Here is a 25,330-nt window from a genome sequence, read left to right as displayed (position 1 = left end):
TGAATATAACTTTAAAAAAGGAAAATATGGATGATTAAAGTGAGTTCCTCAATTAACTGACCATTACAATGTTTAGAATACCATGTCTAAATATTTGTTAGTATTACAAATTATATAATTTATATATTAATTATTTTGAGCATTGCCAGCTGAAATACGGCACAAAGAGCTCTAGACCATACAATGCTAAATTTTTCCAAATCCTCCCTTTTCAATCTATCTGCATGTTTGATTGAAATGGTTGGTTAGAATGTGGTGGATAAATAATCTTAATGAGTGCAACAATCAGAACATTGATTAGTAAATTTGTTTTGTTTACATATAAAGGTGAAGAGTAACAGTATGATTGGCGGGCCAGATCCATATCTAAAGGAGTTTGGTATTGTCGTTCATAATGAAATGACTGAGGTCACAGGTCGAGTGCTGCCTGCACCGATGCTCCAGTATGGAGGCAGGGTAAGTCTGATGTTGGACGGAAGCAGCTGGAATTGTGAATGCACAGGACTTGAAGTAAGTGATATAGTGCATTGCTATGCTATATATACGAGTTGTACAGCAAAACTATTTTATGCACAAATATTTACAAGCAATAGTAAATTCGGGATAGGTGAAACTTTTTTTGTTTTTGTATTTGCTTCCCAAGTACGTTAGCGTATGATTGTCTCAAATAAATTACAGGGTTGAATTCCAAAATAAATAATTTTCCTTCCCCCTCAGCTGTTTATTAATTCTTTGAAGAAGAGCAAGAACGAGTTGGTACATAGATTTTTCAAGCTTTTTTTCTGTGGATTGTTTTATTGATTCAAATTTGTACCTTGCATCCATAAGCTGTATTTAGCGGGCAAGGCAGCATCTACAGATAGAAATAAAGTTGACATTTCCGATCAATAACCCTTTATCAGAGCTTGAAAGTTAGTTTCCACTGATTTGGAGTTCTGCATCACAGTGGTAGTTTAACTTAAAGGTGTACATCCCAGCACATAGAAACATAGAAAATAGGTGCAGGAGTAGGCCATTCGGCCCTTCGAGCCTGCACCGCCATTCAATATGATCATGGCTGATCATCCAACTCGGTATCCCATCCCTGCCTTCTCTCCATACCCCCTGATCCCTTTAGCCACAAGGGCCACATCTAACTCCCTCTTAAATATAGCCAATGAACTGGCCTCAACTACCTTCTGTGCAGAGAATTCCAGAGATTCACCACTGTGTGAAAAATGTTTTTTCTCATCTCGGTCCTAAAAGATTTCCCCCTTATCCTTAAACTGTGATCCCTTGTTCTGGACTTCCCCAACATCGGGAACAATCTTCCTGCATCTAGCCTGTCCAACCCCTTAAGAATTTTGTAAGTATCTAGTGGTTAAATCATTGTTATCAGAAATGATGGACATAAAGAAATTAGATAAAGCATCTTCATTTATTATCTTTTTAACCATTTGATTTTGTTAAATTTTCACAAGTGCTGCAGTGATCCAGTCACAGCATATAATTGCAAATTATAGAATCAAGCTCAATTTTCTTTCTGATAGAATTTGTAAATGGACGATATTCAATTTTAATTGCTGCTTAAAAATTAAGTGTTTTCAATTATAAATACATTTCATAATTACTTCACAAAGTGAGCTTAGCTCAATTTCACTTGATTATTTGAACCAGTGAACTTAAGCAAATGCTATATTGTTTTCTGTGTCAATTTTTAAATTGATGTAACAATTATAGATGGTGTTTTTCTAAATTTGAACAGTTTTTGCCCATTAATAATTTCCTTTGGGCTAGATCCTATGTATAATGGCAATCTGAGTAGGCCAGTCTACTTTGACAGATCTATATAGATGCTGATATTTTTGCTATATTCTTGCTCCTTCATAGCTGTCTAAATCCAATTAAGATGCTTACGTTTTTGTCTTGTTTACACTTAGTCTTAGTAATTGGAAGGAAAATAATTTCCCGTAATGATCATCAAAAAGACTTTCCATGTTTCAAATGTCATTTTTATTCTTGCATCTACATGTTAAATGTTTTATTTATAGAATGGTGATATCTTCAGTTCTCATTCATTTCTCATTCTTCATTTGCCCTCCATTCACCATGGCTTAGGTGGGCAATATGAAATAAATAGTCAAGGTTACTGGATACAAACATTCATTTTTCAAAGCATAATTAAAAATATGCTTTTTTGAATATACCTACTATGGCCATCTTTACTCTCTGCACCAGTTGCTTCTGTAATGCTTTGCTTACCACAAAGGTTTGTTTTATTTTAAGATCGCTTGCTATCGGCCAATAAAAAATTTATAAGGCAGCTTTGCAAAAATGCAAAGCCCTAAATTCTTATTGAATAATCGGTTTGTCTGTTTCATTGTTGGAATAGTTGCTGATGAGTGTCCGAATTTGGATTTAATCCTGAACTGTAGCAAAATAAAACTAGGTAAATGCCTCTTCCTTTGACCACATTTGGATTCCCACCTTGAGAGACTGCAAGATTTTGTCATTGGAATCTTGGAATTTGTCATTGCCAGTAAATTAGCAATGCTAAATGGAATTTGGGTACCACAGGAAAGATTACCTGTTCAATTCTTCTAGGTCATAATCTGCCATAATAAAATTATCCAATGTTTTCTTTTAAATACCAGTACTTTAACTAGATCGATGATTTAATATATTTTCTTCATCCTAACATTGGCAGCAAGTGTCTAAATGTTTGCCATCCTTTTCCAATTCTTGAGGCGCGGTGAACTAATCCCTTTAACCAAGCACAAGAAAAATATTTGCCATTTAGGCCAAGAAGGCACTTGTGAAAGATGTTGGCTGCATATTGCCTTTTTTTTTAAAGAGAGCTACTGAAATATGGAGAAACAAAATGTTCTTGATATTTGGGACTTGTAAGTAATGTAGTTAACATAATGAAGGCAAGGTGAGGATACCACTATGTGGATAGACTAGAGTGATTAGGATTGTTTTGAGCAGGAAAAGAGTTAAAGACAGAACAAGAACTGGGCCATGTGATCCATTAAGTCTGTTCTGATGTCCGTTCATTCTGATGTTTGAGAAGATCCTGTCTATTGTTCTACGACTTTTCTATTGTAACTTCATGGGCTGAATCCTCACATATCTCCACAAGTACCTACTGCTTTTTAAGTCATGGACTTGCTGAGTATCAATATATGTTTCCCTCTGCTCTGTCAGAGGACTGCCTGGAGTTCCAATGCAAAGTCCATTCCTGGTGAGGAATTGGAATCTTTATTTGGATGAAAATTCATAACCTAGAGAATGGAGATAGCACTACTACTTAAATCATTAACATAGAGCAGTACAGCCCAGGAATAGGTCCTACAGCCCACAGTTACCAACTTGGGTGCCTGCACTTAATCCATATCCCTCCATTCCTGCATATCCACATGTCTTATCTAAAAGATAAGATAAAACGTCTGAAGAAGGGTTTCGGCCCGAAACGTTGCCTATTTCCTTCGCTCCATAGATGCTGCTGCACCCGCTGAGTTTCTCCAGCTTTTCTGTGTAACCTGTCTTATCTAAAAGCCTCTGAAATGTCACCATGACATCTACCTCAATCACAACCGCTTGCAGCACATTCCAAGCACCCACCACACTTTAATGGAGATGTGCGGGGCAAGTTTTTTTTTTAATTTACCCCTCTCATCTTAAAGCTATGCCGTCTAATCTTTGACATTTCCACTCTGTGGAAGAAAGGTTCTGACTGTCCACCCTAATTTTGCATCTCACAATTTTATATACTTCTAACATCTCCCCTCGGTCTACGACATTCCAGGGGAAACAATCTAAGTTTGTCCACCTCTACTTGTAGCTTTACCATCTTCTGGTAAAACTCTTCTGCATCTTCTCCAAAGCCTATACATCCTCACTGTAATTGGGTGACCAGAACTGCACTCAATACTTCAAATGCGACCTAACCAAAGTCCTATTAAATAAAAAAGCATGTGACTTTCTAAATCTAGATTGCTTTACTTTTTGATTTACTTTGGTGTAATTTTCCGTAAGTGTTTTATTGAGTTTTCATTTAATATTTTTATTCATTCTGATATTAATTATTTGCATCACTTATAGTTTAATATCAGTATTTAAATATCAGAAACATGAAGAAAAAAAAAGAAGACACAGACTTTGGCAACGTCCCATTTTGCCTTCTGTCAAGGCATTGTAAGGACAAAGATTCAGGATTAGGGCTCCTTTGGGGAGAATATTCCTCCACTTGTAGCTGTTCAGTTGATTGGTTTCAATATCCTGGGATTTCCTTATTATTTCAGAGATCTGCTCTGTCTTGCATCGACAATTTTCTGGGGTTAGAACATTTCAAAGATTTACTGCATTGAGTGAAAAGAATCTTGTATTTTAATCCTAAATCACCAACTTGACAATCATGATGCCCTGGTTGTTATCGACTCCCACTGTTTAAAACCCCTCTGCATCTTTTGTGTAGTCCTAGGAAATAATGTATTTTGAATGAACCCAAAAGTTTGCCACACAATATTGTGACCACCTAAGTTCTGCTGGAGTTGTGCCTAATTTGAGAGGCATTCAGAATTGTGAATCGGTTTGATAGAACAAAACTGGCAGTGCAGCCAATAACCAGAGCATACAAGTTAAGATTGCCAAAATATCCTGGGAATGAAATTTATTTTATGTATCAAATCACAAATATATTGCCTGCAAATGTTGTGGAAGATTTGTCTTTTACCTTTCAAAAGAGAATTGAACACGTTATTGAATTGAAATAAAACTAGGACAAAGAGCAAAAGTACAGGTGGATGTGATTAATTAGTTGTTTTTTGGAGAGTTAAATGACCAATTGTGTACTTTCATGTGCTTCCAAGGGACCATGCTATGATTGTGGCCTGCTATAATGCACTTTATCAAAGCTGCCTTGTATCTTTGGAGGACGAAGAGGGGAGGAAGAGCACAATTTCTCTTAAGTTCTGATCTTGATTTGTCATCATTGTTTGGCATGTATTTGTTTCTGAGAAGGCTGGGTTATCTTGAGATCATGGCTTGAAGTTTCCTTTTGAGTTGGAGGTTGATGACTTGAATGCTTTGGAGAAGCCAGTGGCAAGAGGAGGGTAAGAGTAGTAAGTCTATTTATCGTTGAATAAAGTTTGAATCCACTCATGGAGTTCTGTGGGAATTTTAATCTCATTGTCTAGGGAAGGACATTTACTTCAAATCACTCTAGTGAATTTTTGATGTAAAAGGGTTGTCCGTTGACTAAAAATATCAGGCATTTGAAGAATGTAAAGTAACATAGAAACATGGAAAATAGGTGCGGGAAGAGGCCATTCAGCCCTTCAAGCCAGCACCGCCATTCACTGCGATCATGGCTGATCGTCCCCAATCAATAACCCGTGCCTGCCTTCTCCCCATATCCCTTGATTACACTAGTCCCTACAGCTCTATCTAACTCTCTTAAATTCATCCAGTGATTTGGCCTCCACTGCCCTCTGTGGCAGGGAATTCCACAAATTTACAACTCTCTGGGTGAAAAAGTTTTTTCTCACTTCAGTCTTAAATGGCCTCCCCTTTATTCTAAGACTGTGGCCCCTGGTTCTGGACTCGCCCAACATTGGGAATATTTTTCCTGCATCTAGCTTGTCCAGTCCTTTTATAATTTTATATGTTTCTATCATTGATTCAAGATTTTTAATGACAAGTGCTGAGAAGTTCATTTCCCTGCTTATAGAAATGGGGCTATAATCTTGGGTGAGGAATTTGTAGGAATGCGGTATCCTGGAAGCAGCGTCTGGTCAGATTTACAGAATCAGATGAGTGACTGTAACTTACTTTTTAGTCATGGTGTAGATGTGAACTTCAATACGTCAGTGGTTGAATGGTAGTTCGGTGTTGTCCCTGCTTTCGTGGCAGTATTTTACCCATGTTAACTATTAGTGACTGTTCGCAGTGATGCCGACATGCACCCAGGATTTTGATGTTCCCCTGGCATGGGTGGCTTAGAAACCTTTTACTGCAGGTTATAGATTTTTATAATTCTGTTTTGGAAGACTGTGGGTCAGTTGTCGAGTGTGATTTTTTTTTTTGGCACTCAAGGCATCAAAAATTAGAACTGGATAATATGTTATGGTAAAAGATCATTTGTGAACTTAACTGAATGGTTGAATAGATCGGACTTGCTTTTCCTGTTTTCAACCTTGTTTTTTGTGGGATTTTATTTTTAATTATGGCTTGAGAAGAGGAAGTAATGACAACAGCAATAGACCAGGACGGGGAATATTTTTCAAAGTATTCAGTTTTAAAGGCCACAGCATTTAAGATAATTTTCTTTTGCATTGTAATACTTGTTCATAGAAAGTTATCAAATATGCAAAACGATATTCAGTGGAGGCCAAATCTGTATTATCTTGAAGATAGACATAAAAAGCTGAAGAAGGGTCTCAACCAAAAACATCATCTATTTTCTCCAGAGATGCTGCCTGACCGCTGAATTATTCCAGCTTTTTGTGTCTCCTATCTATGGTTTAAACCAGCACCTGCAGTTCCTTCCTACACATTTTATCTGTATTTTCTTGGCTTTGCTTTCCAACATGTTTGTGATTTTGCTGGTTTAAAATTTGTGTTATTAACATTTGTTATCAGGGTAATATTTTGGTCTATATCCATATTTACTGTTAATTTATTTCTGAATTCTGTAGCAACAGTCAATCAGAAGAATAATTCTCCCTTGAGTAGGGGAACGGGGCATTGACATTTCATTGCATTACTTTCTTCTTCTGGTCCAAAGAACTGAAGATGGCTGTGTGGGTTTACAACAGTAATAGATGGGAATGGCAGCCTCAAAAGGATCCTGCTCCCCTTACTGTTCCCCATTGGCCCTTTAAGCCTCTTGCTAAATTGGAGGAGGGCTCAAACTCCGCTGTTGGGGGGGGTGGCACTGGGGGGTCAGCTCCCTTGGCATTCAGCCAGTGCCCCTTTTCTCCTGGAGGTAAATTCCATGACCTCCTCTGGGTTGGGGAGACAGATACTCTTATTCTTTGCTGTCCCCTCCAACCTGTTTCCAGTGTTGGAGGAAGTTGGCATGATTGCATGGATTTGCCGTTTTCCAGGCGGCATTGTGGCGGTTCCCGGGCGGCGATTCTCCTAGGTCAGAGTCTGCAGGGCTGCCGGTCGGGGCTATCTATCCCATGGTAGGTGGAGGCAATTTATTTGAAGAATGAGGATTATTCCACTTGGTTAGCTATATCCACCATTCTGGATGATATAAAAACATACCCAAACATCTTGATTCCACATATTTGGATATAATTTTCTATTTCTTCTCTGCAGTTCAGAGAAGAAAAAGTGCAAAGAAACAGAAATAATGCTTTTTGTTAAGATGTAATTGTTAATTATATTTAACGGGTTTCCTTTCACCTTCCCAACCCCTGTGCATTTATTTCAGAATAAGACTGTTGCTACCCCAAACCAGGGGGTATGGGACATGAGAGGCAAACAATTCTATGCTGGCATTGAGATTAAAGTCTGGGCAGTTGCCTGTTTTGCACCACAGAAGCAGTGCCGGGAGGAAGTTTTAAAGTAAGCATCCTCTCACTTACAGAATTAAGCATTTGCTTCTCAGTTTGCTGGAAAGCATTAACGCCAAAAATAAAAGATGTGTTTTAAAAATGATGGATTAACATTTTCTTACAACTAATGGTTTTCTGTACTTCTAGTTTGCATGATTAGTTTACGAATTTTAAATGCACCTTTTCTAAATGTAATTTTTAACAAATTTGCTTTATTTACTTCAAGAGAAATGTTCTGTTTTAAATTTGTCTTTGAAATTCTAATGCTAATGGAGCAAAAAGGAAATCGACTTCTAACTGAAATGGGCTGAAATGCATTAATTGGAGGTGGTATATGGTTTTTCTGCACAAATTCAGCTTGTCACATGAGTGCAGATAAAAAGCATCAGACAAATAGTTTTAATTCTGCCGCTTGTTCTCCTACAGGAATTTTACTGATCAGTTGCGTAAATTTCCAAAGATGCTGGAATGCCTATTCAGGGACAGCCGTGTTTCTGTAAATATGCACAAGGTGCAGACAGTGTAGAACCGATGTTTAAGCACCTGAAGATGACTTATGTTGGTCTGCAATTGATTGTAGTTATTCTGCCTGGGAAGACTCCTGTTTATGGTATGTTTGTGACGAGTGTTACGAAATGTTAATTCCACAGATATAATATTGCAGGCAGCCTTTGGATGCAAATGGCGATGAGATTTCTCTGCTTAAATGCTGAAACGGTCCACCAGTTACTTTCAGTTCCAGAGGTGATCTATATTCCTCTCAAAAACAAACTCGAAAGCTGCTCATCACAGTAACAGTTATTATTGGAGGTTTATCATAATTTCTGATTTTGATGCCGTGCAAATAAATATTTGAGAAACCTTCATTTCCCATCTTAAATAAGTTCAGAAAGTATATGAGTAAGAAGATGAGGAAAAATAATCACAAAGTCCAATCTAGAAGTTCAACAAAAAGTGCCACCACAAACCAGTTGGTAATTTTATGTAGATCTAATGGCAGATTGTTAGATAGTCCCTTTATTCAAGCAATATTCAATACTAAAATGTGAAATTGCAAACTTCTAAACAATAATAAATAGTAATTCTCCAAACTGAACATTCTAATTTGATTGTGTACTTGAACGGAAATCTTCTCGGTTCAATTACTGAACTACTTGATTTGCAGAGGGGATTGTTAAAATGTATTAGTTCAGTATTAGTCCATGATCATGTAATGCTCGTTTTCGGTACCAGCAAAGTGTTAAACATTGTTTTGATTTGCTTGTTTGCCCACCATCTGAAAAAAAAATACATAAGTGGAATCGATTTCAAGTAATTGATATTTGATAATATTCAGTACTGTGAAACATTTCTTGTAAAAATAAAAAATAAATCTATTCTGAAAGGTTTTTAAAAACAGCAAAATAAAATATTCAAAGACATAATCTAAATATTTAATTAAAAAAATATATATTGGAGTCCTTTAAGAGATTTTCCTTTTTGAAAATGTTTCATGCTGTACATTCAGGTGTAATTTAAAATCTCATTGTATATCTTCCAGCTGAAGTGAAACGTGTGGGTGACACATTGTTGGGAATGGCCACACAATGTGTTCAGGTGAAGAATGTAGTCAAAACATCCCCGCAGACATTATCAAATCTTTGTTTGAAGATTAATGCAAAACTTGGTGGAATCAATAATGTTCTTGTACCTCACCAGCGGTGAGTTCTGTCTGCAATAATTTTTGTACATTAGTTTTGCATTTTAGTAAATTGTGTAATATAGTGCAAAGTGTTTTAATGTTATGTCGATTGCGTTAAGTTGTTTTCCACATTTTCTTCGAGGTTCATTGAGATATGAAAGCTAATGGTAGTTCTGGGTCAAAATCATGTCTCAAATGCTAACAAGATGAACAATGATAGAACATTGATGTTAGTTTAATGAGGACATTGGACAGGACAACTGTTTAATGTCAGGCATAGTTATAATTAATACATGGGAGTTTAAAAAAAAAAAAAACTGCATTCCCAAGGGGACAAAAACAGATATGTGTACATATACAATCCAAATATTTGTAAAATAATGCGTTGGTGATGAAAGATTGTAATTTGAACATTTATTATGGCAGAATGTTAAAATTAATACTGTTGGGTTATCATTTTTACTTCCTTGATAACCTTATCCATTCACCTTGGCTACTGTGTTGCAAAAACATTCTGATAACAACACTATCATTTGTAGGACAGCAGTAGCTAACAAAAAAACATAAAGCATGCAGATTATTTACTCGATATTATTTTCAGGTCATCTTGTTCACTGTTTTCCTACAATATTTCTGCATCATAATTGCGTTTTAATCAACTTAAGCAAATTATTCTAGTTAATAAGATCATGTGATAGGAGTAGAATCAGGCCATTCAGCCCATCGGGTCTACTCTGCCATTCAATCATGGCTGATATATCTCTCCCTCTTAACCCCATTCTCCTGCCTTCCCATAACTTCTGACACTCGTACTAATCAAGAATCTATCTATGTGTTTTAAGAAGGAACTGCAGATGCTGGAGAATCGAAGGTACACAAAAAAGCTGGAGAAACTCATCGGGTGCAGCAGCATCTTTGGAGCGAAGGAAATAGGCAACGTTTCGGGCCGAAACCTTGCCTATTTCCTTCGCTCCATAGATGCTGCTGCACCCGCTGAGTTTCTCCAGCTTTTTTGTGTACCTAAGAATCTATCTATCTCTGTCTTAGATATATCCACTGACGACCTCCACAGCCATCTGTGACAAATAATTCCACAGATTCACCACCCTCTGACTACAGAAATTCCTCCTCATCTCCTTCCTAAAAGAACGTTCTTTAATTCTGAGGCTATGACCTGTAGTACTAGACTCTCCCACTAGTGGAAACATCCTCTCCACATCCACTCTATCCAAGGAAAAGGCATATACATTGGCCAGAGGAAGTAGCAAATTTAGAACTCAACAGTGGACAAAGGGATTAATTAAGAGGGGGGGAAATGGGGCATGAAAGAAAGCTTGCGGGGAATATATAAGCTGACTCTAAAGGGTTTGTTAGATATGTAAAAAGGAAAGCATTGGTGAAGACAAATGTAGAACTCTTACAATCAGAGACTGGTGAGTTTATAATGGAAAACAAGGAAATGGCAGAACAATTAAATGCGTACTTTGATTCTGTCTTCACGAAAGATGACATAAACATACTCCCAGAAATACGAGGGGACTGAGGAACTAGTGGGAGGGAGGAATTTAATGGAATCCACATTGGTTAGGAAATGGTGTTAGGTAAACTGTTGGGACTGAAGACAAATAAATCCCTAGGACCTGATGGTCTGCATCCCAGGGTACTCCAGGAGGTGGCCCCAGAAATCGTGGATGCATTGGTGATAATGTTCTAATGTTCTCACAACTCTGGATCAGTTCCTGTGGAATGGAAGGGAGCCAATGTAACCCCACTTTTTAAGAAAGGAGGGCGAGGGAAAACGGGGAATTATAGACCAGTTAATCGCACATCGGTAGTGGGGAAGTTGCTTGAGCCGATTATTAAAGATGTTATAGCAACACATTTGGAAAGTCAGCATGCATTTATGAATCATGCTTGACTAATCTTCTGGAACTTTTTGATAATGTATCAAGTAGAATGGATAAGGGAGAGCCAGTGGATGTGGTGTATCTGGACTTTCAAAAAGCTTTTGACAAGGTCCCACACAAGAGATTAGTGTGCAAAGTTAGAGTACATGGTATTGGGGGTAGAGTATTGACATGGATAGAGAACTGGTTGGCAGACAGGAAGCAAAGAGTCAGAATTAACCGGTCCTTTTCAGAATGGCAGGCAGTGACTAGAGGGATGCCGCAAGGCTCGGTGCCGGGACCCCAGTTATTTACAATATTTTTAACGATTTGGATGGGGGAATTAAATGTGACATCTCCAAGATTGCAGATGACACAAAGCTGGGTGGCAGTGTGAGCTGTGATGAGGATGCTTTGAAGCTGCAGGGTAACTTGGATAGGTTGGGTGAGTGGGCAGATGCATGGCAGATGCAATATAATGTGGATAAATGTTAGAGTATCCACTTTGGTGGCAAGAACAGGAAGGCAGATTATTATTTGAATGGTGTCAGATTTGGTAAAGGGGAGATGCAAAGGAGACCTGGGTACATCAGTCACTGAAAGTAAGCATGCAGGTACAGCAGACAGTGAAGAAAGCTAATGGCATGTTGGCCTTAATTGTGAGAGGATTTGAGTTTAGGAGCAAGGAGGTCATACTGCAGTTATACAGAGCCCTGGTGAGACCTATTGTGTGCCTCCTAATTTGAGGAAGGGCATTATTGCTATTAAGGGAGTGCAGAGTAGGTGCACCAAGTTAATTCCTGGGATGGCGGGATTGACATATGATGAAAGAATGGGTTGACTGGGCTTGTACAGTGCCCTCCATAATGTTTGGGACAAAGACCCATCATTTATTTATTTGCCTCTGTACTCCACAATTTGAGATTTGTAATAGGAAAAAAATCACATGTGGTTAAAGTGCATGTCAGATTTTAATAAAGGTCATTTTTATACATTTTGATCTCGCCATTTAGAAAGTACAGCAGTATTTATACATAATTCCCCCCATTTCAGGGACACATGGCCTCACAGACGTTTGTAATTACTCAGGTGTGTTTAATTGCCTTCTTAATGCAGATAGAAGAGAGCTCTCAGTACCTAGTCTTTCCTCCAGTCTTTCCATCACCTATGGAAACTTTTATTGCTGTTTATCAACATGGGGACCAAAGTTGTGTCAATGAAAGTCAAAGAAGCCATTATGAGACTGGAAAAAAAAAAAGAATATAACTGTTAGAGAGACATCAGCCAAACCTTAGGCTTACTAAAATCAACTGTTTGGAACATTATTAAGAAGAAAGAGAACACTGGTGAGCTTACTGATGGCAAAGGGACTGGCAGGCCAAAGAAGACCTTCATAGCTGAAGACAGAAGAATTATCTATATAATAAAGAAAAATCCCCAAATACCTGTCAGACAGATCAGTAACACTCTTCAGGAGTCGGGTGTGGATTTGTCAATGGCCACTGTCCGCAGAAGGAGTCGGGTGCAAGATGCAAACCACTGGTTAGCTGCAAAAATAGGATGGCCAGGTTACAGTTTGCCAAGAAGTACTTAAAAGAGCAACCACAGTTCTGGAAAAAGGTCTTGTGGGCAGATGAGACTAAATGCCCCTGTCCCACTTAGGAAACCTGAATGGAAACCTCTGGAGACTGCGCCTCACCCAAGGTTTCCGTGCAGCTCCCGGACGTTTTTGTCAGTCTCCCTACCTGCTTCCTCCACCTGCAACCTCCGGGAACCACATGGAAACCTTGGGTGGGGCGCAAAGTCTCCAGAGGTTTCCTAAGTGGGACAGAGACAGAGTGGTGGCAAGAGCAAAGTATGGAGGAGAGAAGGAACTGCCCAAGATCCAAAGCATGCCACTCATCTGTGAAAGACGGTGGTGGGGGTGTTATGGCCTGGGCATGTATGGCTGCTGAAGGTACTGGCTCACTTATCTTCATTGATACAACTGCTGATGGTAATAGCATAATTAATTCTGAAGTTTTCTGAACTACTAGATGCCAAGAGTTCATTCTGGCAGATTTCGCTGGAACACAACTCCTCCAAGTTAACCATCTTCAGCTCACCGTTCGGGCGATACAGATTTCTTCACATGCCTTTGGGCATAAGCTCTGCCAGTGACGTATTTAAATAAGCTATGGAGCAGTTGTTTGCGTGTTATCCATGCTCCATTGTAGTGGATGACATCCTCGTTTGTTTAGATTTTATTAGCGTTACAGCATAGGTAACTTCATCTTAATAGGTAACACAAGACTGAGGGAGAAAGGGCTGAGAAGTTTTCTGTTAAACTAGTGGGCGTAGATACAAAGTATGACATAACACGAGTGACACTGATCTACACATGGTGAAACCAAAATGTATTAAAATGGCCTTTATTAAAATCTGACAATGTGCACTTTAACCACATGTGATTTTTTTTTGTTTTTTGTTTTTTTGTTTTGTTTTTTTTTGTTGCTTTTTTTTCTCTATTACAAATCTCAAATTGTGGAGTACAGAGGCAAATAAATATATATGATGGGTCTTTGTCTCACACATTATAGAGACACTGTATTCACTAGAATTTAGAAAGATGGGATCTTATAGAAGCATACACAATTGGTAGAGAATTGAACAGGGTAGATGGAGGAAAAATGTTCCCCATGTTGGGGGAGTCCAGAACCAGAGGTCACAGTTTAAGAATAAGGGGGAGGCCATTTAGGACTGAGATGAGGAAAAACTTCTTCACCCAGAGAGTTGTGAATCTCTGGAATTCTCTGCCACAGAAGGCAGTGGAGGCCAATTTACTGGATGTTTTCAAGAGAGAGTTAGATTTAGCTCTTAGCGTTGAAGGAATTAAGAGATTTGGGGGGAAAAGCAGAATCGGGGTACTGATTTTAGATGATCAGCCATGATCATGTTGAATAGCGGTGCTGGCTTGAAGGGCCAATTGGCCTACTCCGGCACCTATTTTTCTATGTTTCTAAGCTTTTCACTATTCTGTACGTTTCAATGTTCTCCCCCCCCCCCCCCCCCCCCCCCCCCCCCCCCTTCTTCTCAACTCCAGCGAATATAAGCCCAGTGCCGTCAAACACTTATGTTATGTTAACTTGCTCATTCCTGGTATCATTCTTGTAAACCTCCTCTGGACCCTCTCCATCCTTCCTCAGAAGTGGTGCCCAAAAGTGCTCACAATATTCCAAATGCAGCCGTACCAGTGCCTTATAGAGCCTCAACATTACATCCCTGTTTTTTTATACAAGCCCTCTTGAAATAAATGCTAGCATTGTGTTTGCTTTCTCAAGAGGGCTTGTATAAAAACTACTAATTCTACATGCAGATTAACCTTTTTGGAATCCTGCCCCAGCACTTCCAAGTCCCTTTGCACCTCTGATTTCTCGCCCCATTTCGAAAATAATCTACGCCTTTATTCCTACTACCAAAATTCATGACTCCAAACTTTGCTACACTATATTCCATCTGCTACTTCTCTGTCCACTCTCTCAACCTATCCAAGTCCTTCTGCAGAGTCCTTGCTTTTTCTACACTACCTACCACTCCACCTATTTTCGTGTCTTCTGCAAACTTGGTCACAAAGCCTTTAATCTCCTCATCCAAATCATTAATATACAACGTGAAGAGTAGTGGCCCCCGCATCGAGCCCTGCGGAACTCTGCTAGTAACTGGCAGCCAACCAGAAAAAGCCCCTTTTATAGCCACTCTTTGCCTTCTGCCATCCAGACAACCTGATATCCATGCTCGTTCGTATCTGACCTTTGAAATCATTTGCTCTCATCTTCCTTAGCAGCCTCCCATGTGACACCTTACCAAAGGCTCTGAGAATCTAGGTATACAACATCCACTTAATCTGTTGTCTGTCCTGCTATTTACTTCCAAGAAGTACAACAAATTTGTCATTCAAGACTTCCCCTTCACAAAGCCATGCTGACTTTGGCCTATCTTATCGTGAACTTCTGAGTTCTCCGTAACCTCATCCTTTATAATGGACTCTAAAATCTTACCAACCACAAGTCAGACTGACCAACCTACAGTTCCCACTATTCTGCTTTGCTCCCTTCTTGTGCAACGGAGTAATATTGTCAATTTTCCAATCATCTGGGACCGTGTTTAACGGTGATGGGGAAGGTATATATTTTCAATAATGTGTTAGTCTGCAGATCATTAAGTTATCTTGAGGCATTTCATTGTTGACACCTAGTGTTTTAAAATATGTTTTCTTTTGTTGTATATAGACCATCTGTGTTCCAGCAGCCAGTCATCTTTTTGGGAGCAGATGTCACACACCCACCAGCAGGAGATGGCAAGAAGCCCTCAATTGCAGCAGTAAGTTCAATTTAATATTAGAAATCCAAATCTGACCGAACTGGAAAATGTTGATTAACTTGAAACATTGTGGTTCCTCAAAATACAGCAACAGTACAAACTTGCACATTCTTAACCTAGCATAGATAGAAGGCTAGAGAAAATTCAAGCAGCACACCATCTGGTTGAAAAATGTGTTACAAGGTGATCATGGAATTTGTGTTAGGTATCAGCAATCTCTGCTGCACGCAGTTGGCTCTCATATCACTGATTCACTTGGAGGAGATGGCAGATTAAAATACTTAATACAGTCAGATTTCCAGCTGACAACTATGTGGGCTCACATTGGGGGGGTTATCAATAGCCATAATCTATGGAATCAATAGGTTCCTCGTGAATTGGCTGTGTGGTGTGCAAGGTGAGTTACGGAGAAGGGGATAAACAAGTATATTTGTTGCTCGAGTTTGACATCCTTTCAGCAAGTTTTCATGGTTAGATTTTGTGTAATCTATTTACTATTATCAAAATATATTCAAAGAAAATTTCTTCATCCACAGCTGCCTCAGAAACGGCCAAGTTTATCAATCAGAGCTGTATTATTGATTATAGGTCTACGTTATTCATTTGTCTTCCAGGTGGTTGGTAGTATGGATGGACACCCTAGTCGATACTGTGCAACAGTTCGCGTGCAGACATCAAGGCAAGAAACATCTCAGGAGCTTCTGTTTAGTCAAGAGGTAATCCAGGATCTGTCCAACATGGTGCGTGAGCTTCTAATCCAGTTTTACAAATCAACCCGCTTCAAACCAACACGTATAATCTACTACAGGGGTGGAGTATCCGAAGGACAAATGAAACAGGTTTGTATTTGTGATTATTGGGATACTTCATGTAACTATTTGCAATTTCCATCTCTGATAAATTTTAGTAACTTTTATATTTTATGTTGAGCAATAAATCTGAAGCTTTTGCCGTCTATGTTGGTTATTATGGAGGAAAATATTTGATTATCTAGCTTTCCTTCATAGTAATTCATCTGGTAGATGAGCTGAAACAAAATTTCTTAATCCAAAATTCCTATGCATATTTGGTTTTGAAGTTTTAAAAACGGATCATTTACCATGGGAAAATAAACTTGGGTAGCTTAGACTGTTCTGCTTTCTCACTAAGTACTTGTGGCCATTCAACAACAACTCCGACCCCCGACGCATGTGGCAAGGCATCCAGGCCATCACGGACTACAGACCCTCCAACATCACCCCCACATCCAGCGACGCCTCCTTCCTTGAGGAGCTTAATCACTTCTATGGCCGCTTCGACAGGGACAATCTAGAGACAGCCATCAAGGCTGTGCTACCTGCCGATCAACAACCCCTCACACTCGCCCCCTACGACGTGTACGTGGCACTGAGTAGGACTAATGCACGTAAGGCTGCTGGCCCTGACGGCATCCCCGGGCGCGTGCTCGGTGCCTGTGCTGCGCAGCTGACAGACGTCGGGACTGACATCTTCAACCTGTCACTTGCCCAAGCAGTTGTCCCCACTTGCCTTAAAGCCACCTCCATCGTGCCAGTGCCAAAACACTCCACTGCGGCAAGCCTCAACGACTTCCGCCCAGTTGCACTTACCCCCATCATCACCAAGTGCTTCGAGAGGCTGGTCCTGGCACACCTCAAAAGCTGCCTACCCCCCACACTGGATCCCTATCAGTTTGCCTACCGCAAGAACAGGAGTACGGAGGATGCCATCTCAACGGCACTTCACTCCGCCCTCTCCCACCTTGACAACAGAGACACTTATGTAAGGATGCTGTTCATCGATTACAGCTCAGCATTCAACACCATTATTCCATCAAAACTGATCACCAAACTCGGTAACCTGGGCATCGACCCCTCCCTCTGCAGCTGGATACTGGACTTTCTAACCAACAGACCCCAGTCTGTGAGGTTAGACAAGCACACCTCTTCAACCCTCACCCTGAACACCGGCGTTCCTCAGGGCTGTGTGCTGAGCCCCCTCCTCTACTCCCTCTTCACCTATGACTGCACACCTGTACATGGTACTAACACCATCATCAAGTATGCAGATGATACAACGGTGATTGGCCTCATCAGCAACAACGATGAGCTGGCCTACAGGGAGGAGGTCCAGCACTTAGCAGCATGGTGCGCTGACAACAACCTGGCCCTTAACTCCAAGAAGACCAAGGAGCTAATTGTAGACTTCAGGAAGTCCAGAGGCGGCACGCACACCCCCATCCACATTAACGGGACGGAGGTGGAACGTGTTTCTAGCTTCAGGTTCCTGGGAGTCAACATCTCCGATGACCTCTCTTGGACCCACAATACCTCTACTCTGATCAAGAAGGCTCATCAGCGTCTCTTCTTCCTGAGGAGACTGAAGAAGGTCCATCTGTCTCCTCAGATCCTGGTGAACTTCTACCGCTGCACCATCGAGAGCATCCTTACCAACTGCATCACAGTATGGTATGGCAACTGCTCTGTCTCCGACCGGAAGGCATTGCAGAGGGTGGTGAAAATTGCCCAACGCATCACCGGTTCCACGCTCCCCTCCATTGAGTCTGTCCAAAGCAAGCGCTGTCTGCGGAGGGCGCTCAGCATCGCCAAGGACTGCTCTCACCCCAACCATGGACTGTTTACCCTCCTACCATCCGGGAGGCGCTACAGGTCTCTCCGTTGCCGAACCAGCAGGTCGAGGAACAGCTTCTTTCCGGCGGCTGTCACTCTACTAAACAACGTACCTCGGTGACTGCCAATCACCCCCCCCCCCCCGGACACTTATTATTTTTTTTTAATTCAAATCGTTTGCTATGTCGCTCTTCAAGGGAGATGCTAAATGCATTTCGTTGTCTCTGTACTGTACACTGACAATGACAATTAAAATTTAATCTGAATCTTATATGAATGCAGATTGTTAATGAGAATTGGCTGGGGTGGGCGTGCAAGGAAAATAATGCTGAAAAGTGAAAAACTCAGTAATCCAGTGGGTCAGGTAGTATCTGCGGAGGGAGATGATGATGCTGACTGACCGGCCAACTCCCTCAATTAACTTGTTATTTTGCTCAAGTTTTTCACATCTGCAGTCCTTGAGTGTCCATTTAAAGCAGGGGTTCCAAACCTTTTTTGTCCCGTTTACCCCAGGCAACTTTGGCAACACATAACAATGTTATTTCACTTATTTATGAACAACGAATGATAAACAGATACCTGTATACCAAAATCAAACAGAACCAGTCAATGAGAACAAATATGTGCAAATCCAGAATCAACAAATTTATCCCCTGAGAACCCTCGATTTAAAGTCTAATGTTTAGAAAAAATGAATATTCTTGCTGCTTCAGTTGTTGCGTTTATTGCATTTTATTTTTGTTTAAACTTTCATCTAGGTTGCCTGGCCTGAGCTTATTGCTATTCGAAAAGCCTGTATTAGTTTAGAGGAGGACTACAGACCTGGCATAACATACCTTGTTGTGCAGAAACGACATCATACGCGACTATTTTGTGCTGATAGAAGTGAAAGGGTAGGTGTTCTAGTATTCAAGTATGATACAACGTGGTACCATGCATTTAGATTCATAATAACTCCTGGTTATGAAATTGAACTGTGCAGCACAAGAATGATCGTTTGCTTAACCCAGCCTAACAGAAGTGTTAGAGAGGCAGATGAACAACCAGTTATCCCTCCCTGATCACTCTTCCATGACACATCTTGGAAATTCTGATGCTTCCAAACATTTTTCAATCACAACTTGTATTTGGCAAATTTGTAGATTTTTGTTTGAAATACATGAGAATCTATTAGTCTTGATAGTAATGGTTTAATTTAGTTTAGAGATTCAGCATGGTTTCGAGGGTTTTAGATGCGATTAGAGTGGTTCAGAGTGGCTTAGAGGGGTTCAGAAGGGTTTAGAGGCGTTTGAATGTGTCCACAGGGATTCATGGGGGTTCAGAGGTGTTTTGAGGTGTTCAGAGTGGTTTCAAAGGGGGTTAGAGGAGGTTAGACTAGGTCAGAGCGGTTCAAAAATGTTCAGAGGTGTCGATTTACCGTGATTTTCGGGGGGTTGTAAGGGTTTACAGAGGGGTGTAGGATAGTTTAGAGTGGTTTACAAGGGTTTACGGGGGTTGCATACGTGTTTATGGGGGTTTACAGGTGTTATAGGTGTTGGACGGGTTTAGAGGGATTTAGAGGCTTTTAGAGTTAGTTAGAGCGGTTCAGAAGGGTTCAGAGGTGTTTAGAGGGGTTCAGACCGGTTCATATGGATTTGGAGCGGTTTAGAGGGATTTACAGGGGTTTAAACGGTTTCAGAGGGGTTTACATGGAGTCTGGTGCGAAAACTGTGATCCTGGTGCGAAAACTGCGAGCGTTCCGCAAAAAAGTGTGAGACTGGTGCGAAAGGTGCGAGACTGGTGCGAAAAGTCTGCAAACTACGAACTACGAACTACAAACTGCGAACCTCGTCTGCAAACTACGAGCCGGGCGCACAAGCTGCGAGCCTAGTCTGCAAAAAGAGCAAGCCTCAGTAAATAGGGAATTAGGGGAGGGCAAAAAGAGCAAGCCTCGGTAAATGGGGAATTAGGGGAGGGCACTAATAAATGGGGAATTAGGGGAGGGCACTAATAAATGGGGAATTAGGGGAGGGCACTAATAAATGGGGAATTAGGGGAGGGCACTAATAAATGGGGAATTAGGGGAGGGCACTAATAAATGGGGAATTAGGGGAGGGCACTAATAAAAATAGGGGAGGGCACTAATAAATGGGGAAGGGCACTAATAAATGGGGAACTAGTGGAGGGAACTAATAAATGGGGAATTAGGGAGCGTAGCTTTAAATGGACAATCAGGGGAGGACACCATTAAATGGGGATTTAGGGGATGGCACCAGTAAATCAGAAATGAGGGGAGTGCGCCAGGAAACAGTGGCACAGCAATAGAGTTGCTGCCTCACGTTCAGAGACCCGGTTCGATTCCGACCACGGCCGCCGTCCGCACGGTTTGTACGTTCTCCCCGTGACCGCGTGGATATTTTCCACAGATGCTGCCTGTCCCGCTTTTACTTCAGCTGTTTGTGACCACATATGTTATATCTGTGTAGAATCTTGAACCTGTGGAATTCTCTGCCACAGAAGGTATTTGAGGCCAGATCATTGGCTATATTTAAGAGAGAGTTAGATGTGACCCTTGTTGCTAAAGGAGTCAGGGGATATGGAGAGAAGCCCACTGATTCCACACCGACCAGTGATCCCCATACACGAGTTCCATCGTACAGACTAGGGACAATTTACAGAAGCCAATTAACCTGCACGTTTTTGGAATGTGAGAGGAAACCAGCGCAACTGGGAAAACCCACGCAATCATAGGGAGAATGTACAACTCCATAAGGATAGCACCGTAGTCAAGATTGAACCCAGGTTTCTGGCGCTGTGAGGCAGTAACTCCACTGCTGCACCACTGTGGTGGTATATCCTTTAGTATTGAGTAGTAAGGGTTCAAATAAATATCACTCCTTTTTGTACAGGTCACTGAAGAATGCATTTTAAAATGATCAATTTTCTTTTTGGGCCCTTGGCATTGCAGGCAAAGCCAGTAGTAATTCCTTTTTGAGAGCAGCCTTCTAGAACAGCTGCAGTCTTTCAGATGAAGATACTGATCTGATGGTATTGGAAAAAGAGTTGCAGGATTTAGACACAGCAACAATGAAAGAATGGCTGTGCATGAACAGTTCAGGATGGTGTACCGTTTTGAGGGGATCCAGCAGGAGCTGGTATTCTTGTGCACCTACTCTGTAGATCTAGCTGAAATTGGGTTTGAACTGCTTCTTTCATTGATGAGTTGCCAGTGGATTGAATCATTGTGCGATCATCAGCAAACTTCCTAACTTGGGGATGGAAGGAAGATCATTCATGAAACTTGTAAAAATAGCCATAGCACTGCCCTAAGGATGTCCACTCTGGCACCTATGTTCAGGGCTCAGCTAGCTTGGTCAGCAAAGTACATTCTGTGCCCTTGCTACTTTAATTGCTCCTTCCTTGTGTTGTACAACATGGAAGAACATTTATTGATCAACTAAGAGAGGATGATAGATAGTAATCAGGAGGCAGTTACATTGCCCAGGCTAACCAAATCCATGGAGACTTGATGGGGTCATATCAATGTTGAGGTGTCCAAAGGATTCTCCATCCCATCTGTTTGCCACTGCTGCCATCTCTGGGAGTTGCCTGTCAATCTGAGGTTTACCTATGGATTGTAATTGAGAAGTCTTAACTCTTTGCAAGTTATGATTCTGAGAGCATAATTATGCTGGGCCATTCCATTACATGTCTGTACCCAACTGGTTATGAGGAGGAGTTCGCAAGGTTGGCTGAGCCAGGAGCAACTTTATACCTTCTCTGAATTTGGTGCTTACCTCCGTGCCAGTGGTCTGTCTGGTTATGTCCATTTCAACGATGCAAGTGAATGGGTTTTATTAGGCCGTTTCAAGTGACACTTTAAAATCAACCATGTATCGATTCATATTAATAGGCTGTGGGCTGAACATCGAAAATGTGTCTAGAATTTAAATTTCATGACCTAAGTCTGGTATATCTACTTGAAATTTGGCACAGATTTACATAAAATATAATTGAGAAGGAATTCATAACTCGTCAGTGTCAAAAGTTGCACACTAATTAATTAAGCTAATTAGAAAATTAGATCAAAAAAATAAGTGCATCTAGTGCTCAATGCTAATATTAATAATAATAAATTTTATTTAATGGGCGCCTTTCAGACATCTCAAGGACACCTTACATAGATTAATAGGAATAAAAAAATATAATCAGAATAAAATAAGTAATAAAGACATCACAGAGACACAAATTAAAAACAACATTCAATCCAAAAACAGAAAATCAAAAACACAATGAATATTACTCTATGGGTAGCCTGATTTCGTGCTGCAGTCTATTTAAACCATATTATTATACTATCTATCTATATATCTATATATATTATAAAAATAATAATATAATTAATGTAATTGTGAGTGTGTATGTTGAGTGAGACTGCTGCAGAGGTCCCAGGTTTCACCTGCCTATTTAATGGGTGAGGGCAGATCCTGTGCGTTCCCCTATTTACTGAACCCCACTGACTGCCTGTGGGCAGAGTGGGGGGGTCACGGCCATAGTGGGACTGGGGGACGGCTAAGGCATCTTCCACTGAGGAAAATTACTAACCTAACCCTAACTCCCCCCCCCCCCCCCCCCCCCCCCCCCTTCCAGAGCTGCCCACGGCTGGAGCTGGAGCCGCTTTGGGACCGGCTGCGGGCTCCGTACGTGTGGCTGCTCAGTGCGTTCAATCTCAGCCAGCATGCCCTTCTGGATCATCATGGTCATGATGGTGGGGAGCAGCACTGCCCGGGGCGCCTTCAGCACCCCATAGTGCTGGCTCCGTCAGTCCGCCCTCTCGCTGCAACATCGGCAGGCCGACAGACCGACCGACCCTTCGCAGCATCCACCAGCTTACCGACAGCCCGACCAACCCCTCGCAGCATCCACCTGCCCACCAACAGCCCGACCGACCCCTCAGGGTATCCATCATCCGACTGACTGACCCTAATCCTAACCCTAGCTCTACATTTTTATTTTAACAGTTCACATCATAACTTTACAAAGATAAATCAATTGTAAAATAAAATTATCAGCAAGGTTAGCATTACCATTATTCCTTCAAAACCTTTTGATGTAATTAGGAGGCAGCCATGATCCCAGAGTGCTCGCTGCCTAGCTACCATGAAACAAAGCGCATGATTAGCAAATTGGTGTCCGACGCAATGTCAAATGTGCATTGATTGGACAAATACTATTCGGGAAATGGAAGGTTTTTCTCATATTTTAAATATATGTATAGATTTTGTGATGACGAGTTTCAGGTAGTATAATATTTTTACACAATGTTATAAATGCAGGTAGATACGTGATTTGGGTCACAAACTGAAACAAAAGCACCTCGGCCCACGGTCTATAAAGCCAGAACAGGAAAAATATCAGATTTTTCAAAGATTACCTTGCTTAAATGATATTAGTGAACTTGATGGATTTGACCACAATCCAGTAGTTTTGTGGTTAACTAGTAGTTTGTGCATTGCTAAGAAAGTGTTCCTAAGTATCTCTGTGTTCTCACTTTAACTTTGCAGTTAGATATTTTATGTTTGTGGATCAAAACCCTATTCCAGAAACTTAGTGTAATCTACTCTTCACCAAGGGAATATTACACTGACAGAAGTGCCTTCTTTGATTGATATGTAAGCTAACACCCAGTCTTTCACTTTAATTGAATGTAAGCAAAAAATTGTGCCACTTCAATCAACTTCACTAAAATGTTCTAGTTGGACCTTGGTGTATTCATATTGACTATTTGCTTCAATTGCAACAGCGACAAACTTCAGAAGTGTTTGATTATTTGTCAAGTATCTTGTGTCCACAGGTTGTGATAGGCAGTAAGTAAAATTATTTCATCTAATCTTTTTGTCCGTTTCATTGTTTGCATGTAGCTTTTAGTCTTTCTTGTAACCTTTTTATTGTTCAATTGACAGGTGGGTAAAAGTGGCAATGTTCCTGCTGGCACAACTGTTGATAGCACCATCACCCATCCTTCCGAGTTTGATTTCTACCTTTGCAGTCATGCAGGAATTCAGGTACCATAATGCCCATTGCCTCTTTGGTTTTTAAACTTATTTAAATTTTTATCGTTACTAGTTTATAGTTTTAAACTAGTTCACTTCATAATTAAGTATTTGCATGAAAACAAGACTCTTTCATTTATAAGCTTTTTATTAAAGTCAGTTTCCACGTGTGCTGATAATACCCAACTGATCCAAGGGGACATCTCTTTCCAATCTCTCATTCTCTCTTTTGTACAGAGGGTAATGTGAGGGTGCTGAAGAGTGTTGTAAAACAGAGAGATCTTGGGGTACAGGTACATAGTTCCCTGAAAGTGTCCAGGTAGACCGTGATGAAGTTGGCATTTGTCATGTTTGCTTCACAGGTCAGGGCATTAGGTACAGGAGTTTGGACAGCATGTTACAACTCTAAATTATCAGGCACACAGAAATTTCTTTCCAATTAGTTATTAGGAAAAGCATAGCCATTGGTTTTATTCCTTTATTTTATCTTTAAATAATTTGTGTTCTTTAGGGTACTAGTCGCCCTTCGCACTATCATGTCCTGTGGGATGACAACTGCTTTTCAGCTGATGAATTGCAGCTTTTGACGTATCAGCTATGTCATACTTATGTGCGATGCACACGCTCTGTCTCAATCCCTGCACCTGCGTATTATGCCAGATTGGTTGCATTTAGAGCAAGATACCATCTCGTCGACAAGGATCATGACAGGTAAAATACCTGAGCTTCAAATATAAATTATGTTTTTATAGCAGTTAATTAGCATTAATGCATGGAATTGATATGTGTAAACTAACGAGTTGTCATATATTTATTATTTATTTGTCATATATTTATTATTATAACGAGTTGTCATATAACATTATATACGTTAATGAGAAAAAGGTGGAACTGGAGTTTTCGTTAAAAAAAATACTTTGGATAATAACTTGCAGTTTATTCTGAGCCATATGCCCAATCAAGCCTCCCTCCCCCAGCAGACCACCACCACATGTCATGCCACAGACCAGTGCATTCCATTTCCCCACAGCTCCCACCCAGATCATCCCTCCATATCCCAAATACAAGTCATATGCCTTTACCTAATGATGGATGTTGAAAGAAAGCAGCAATGTACATTTCAGAAGACATATTGAAAATTAAATGCTTTACAAACTGAAATGCCTTATTCTTAAGTCCTTTTGATACCGTCTGCATA

The 25,330-nt window shown here is 40.6% G+C and overlaps 1 protein-coding gene across 1 annotated transcript in view; it reads left to right on the top strand.

The window, feature by feature from the left end:
- Positions 1-25,330, top strand: part of LOC129709728 (protein argonaute-4-like) — a 56,630-nt gene that overhangs the window by 23,858 nt on the left and 7,442 nt on the right. Inside the window, 10 exon segments of the mRNA XM_055656263.1 lie at positions 328-456; positions 7,424-7,557; positions 7,974-7,996; positions 7,999-8,157; positions 9,088-9,247; positions 15,383-15,473; positions 16,088-16,312; positions 18,859-18,993; positions 24,043-24,144; positions 24,644-24,843. Coding sequence (XP_055512238.1) covers positions 328-456; positions 7,424-7,557; positions 7,974-7,996; positions 7,999-8,157; positions 9,088-9,247; positions 15,383-15,473; positions 16,088-16,312; positions 18,859-18,993; positions 24,043-24,144; positions 24,644-24,843 — 1,358 coding nt within the window.

This window comes from Leucoraja erinacea, chromosome 26 (genome assembly GCF_028641065.1).
Source record: "Leucoraja erinacea ecotype New England chromosome 26, Leri_hhj_1, whole genome shotgun sequence".
Lineage (NCBI taxonomy): Eukaryota > Metazoa > Chordata > Chondrichthyes > Rajiformes > Rajidae > Leucoraja > Leucoraja erinaceus.
The sequence above is the reverse complement of the archived record's forward strand: the minus strand, read 5'-3'. Positions and strand labels throughout refer to the sequence as shown.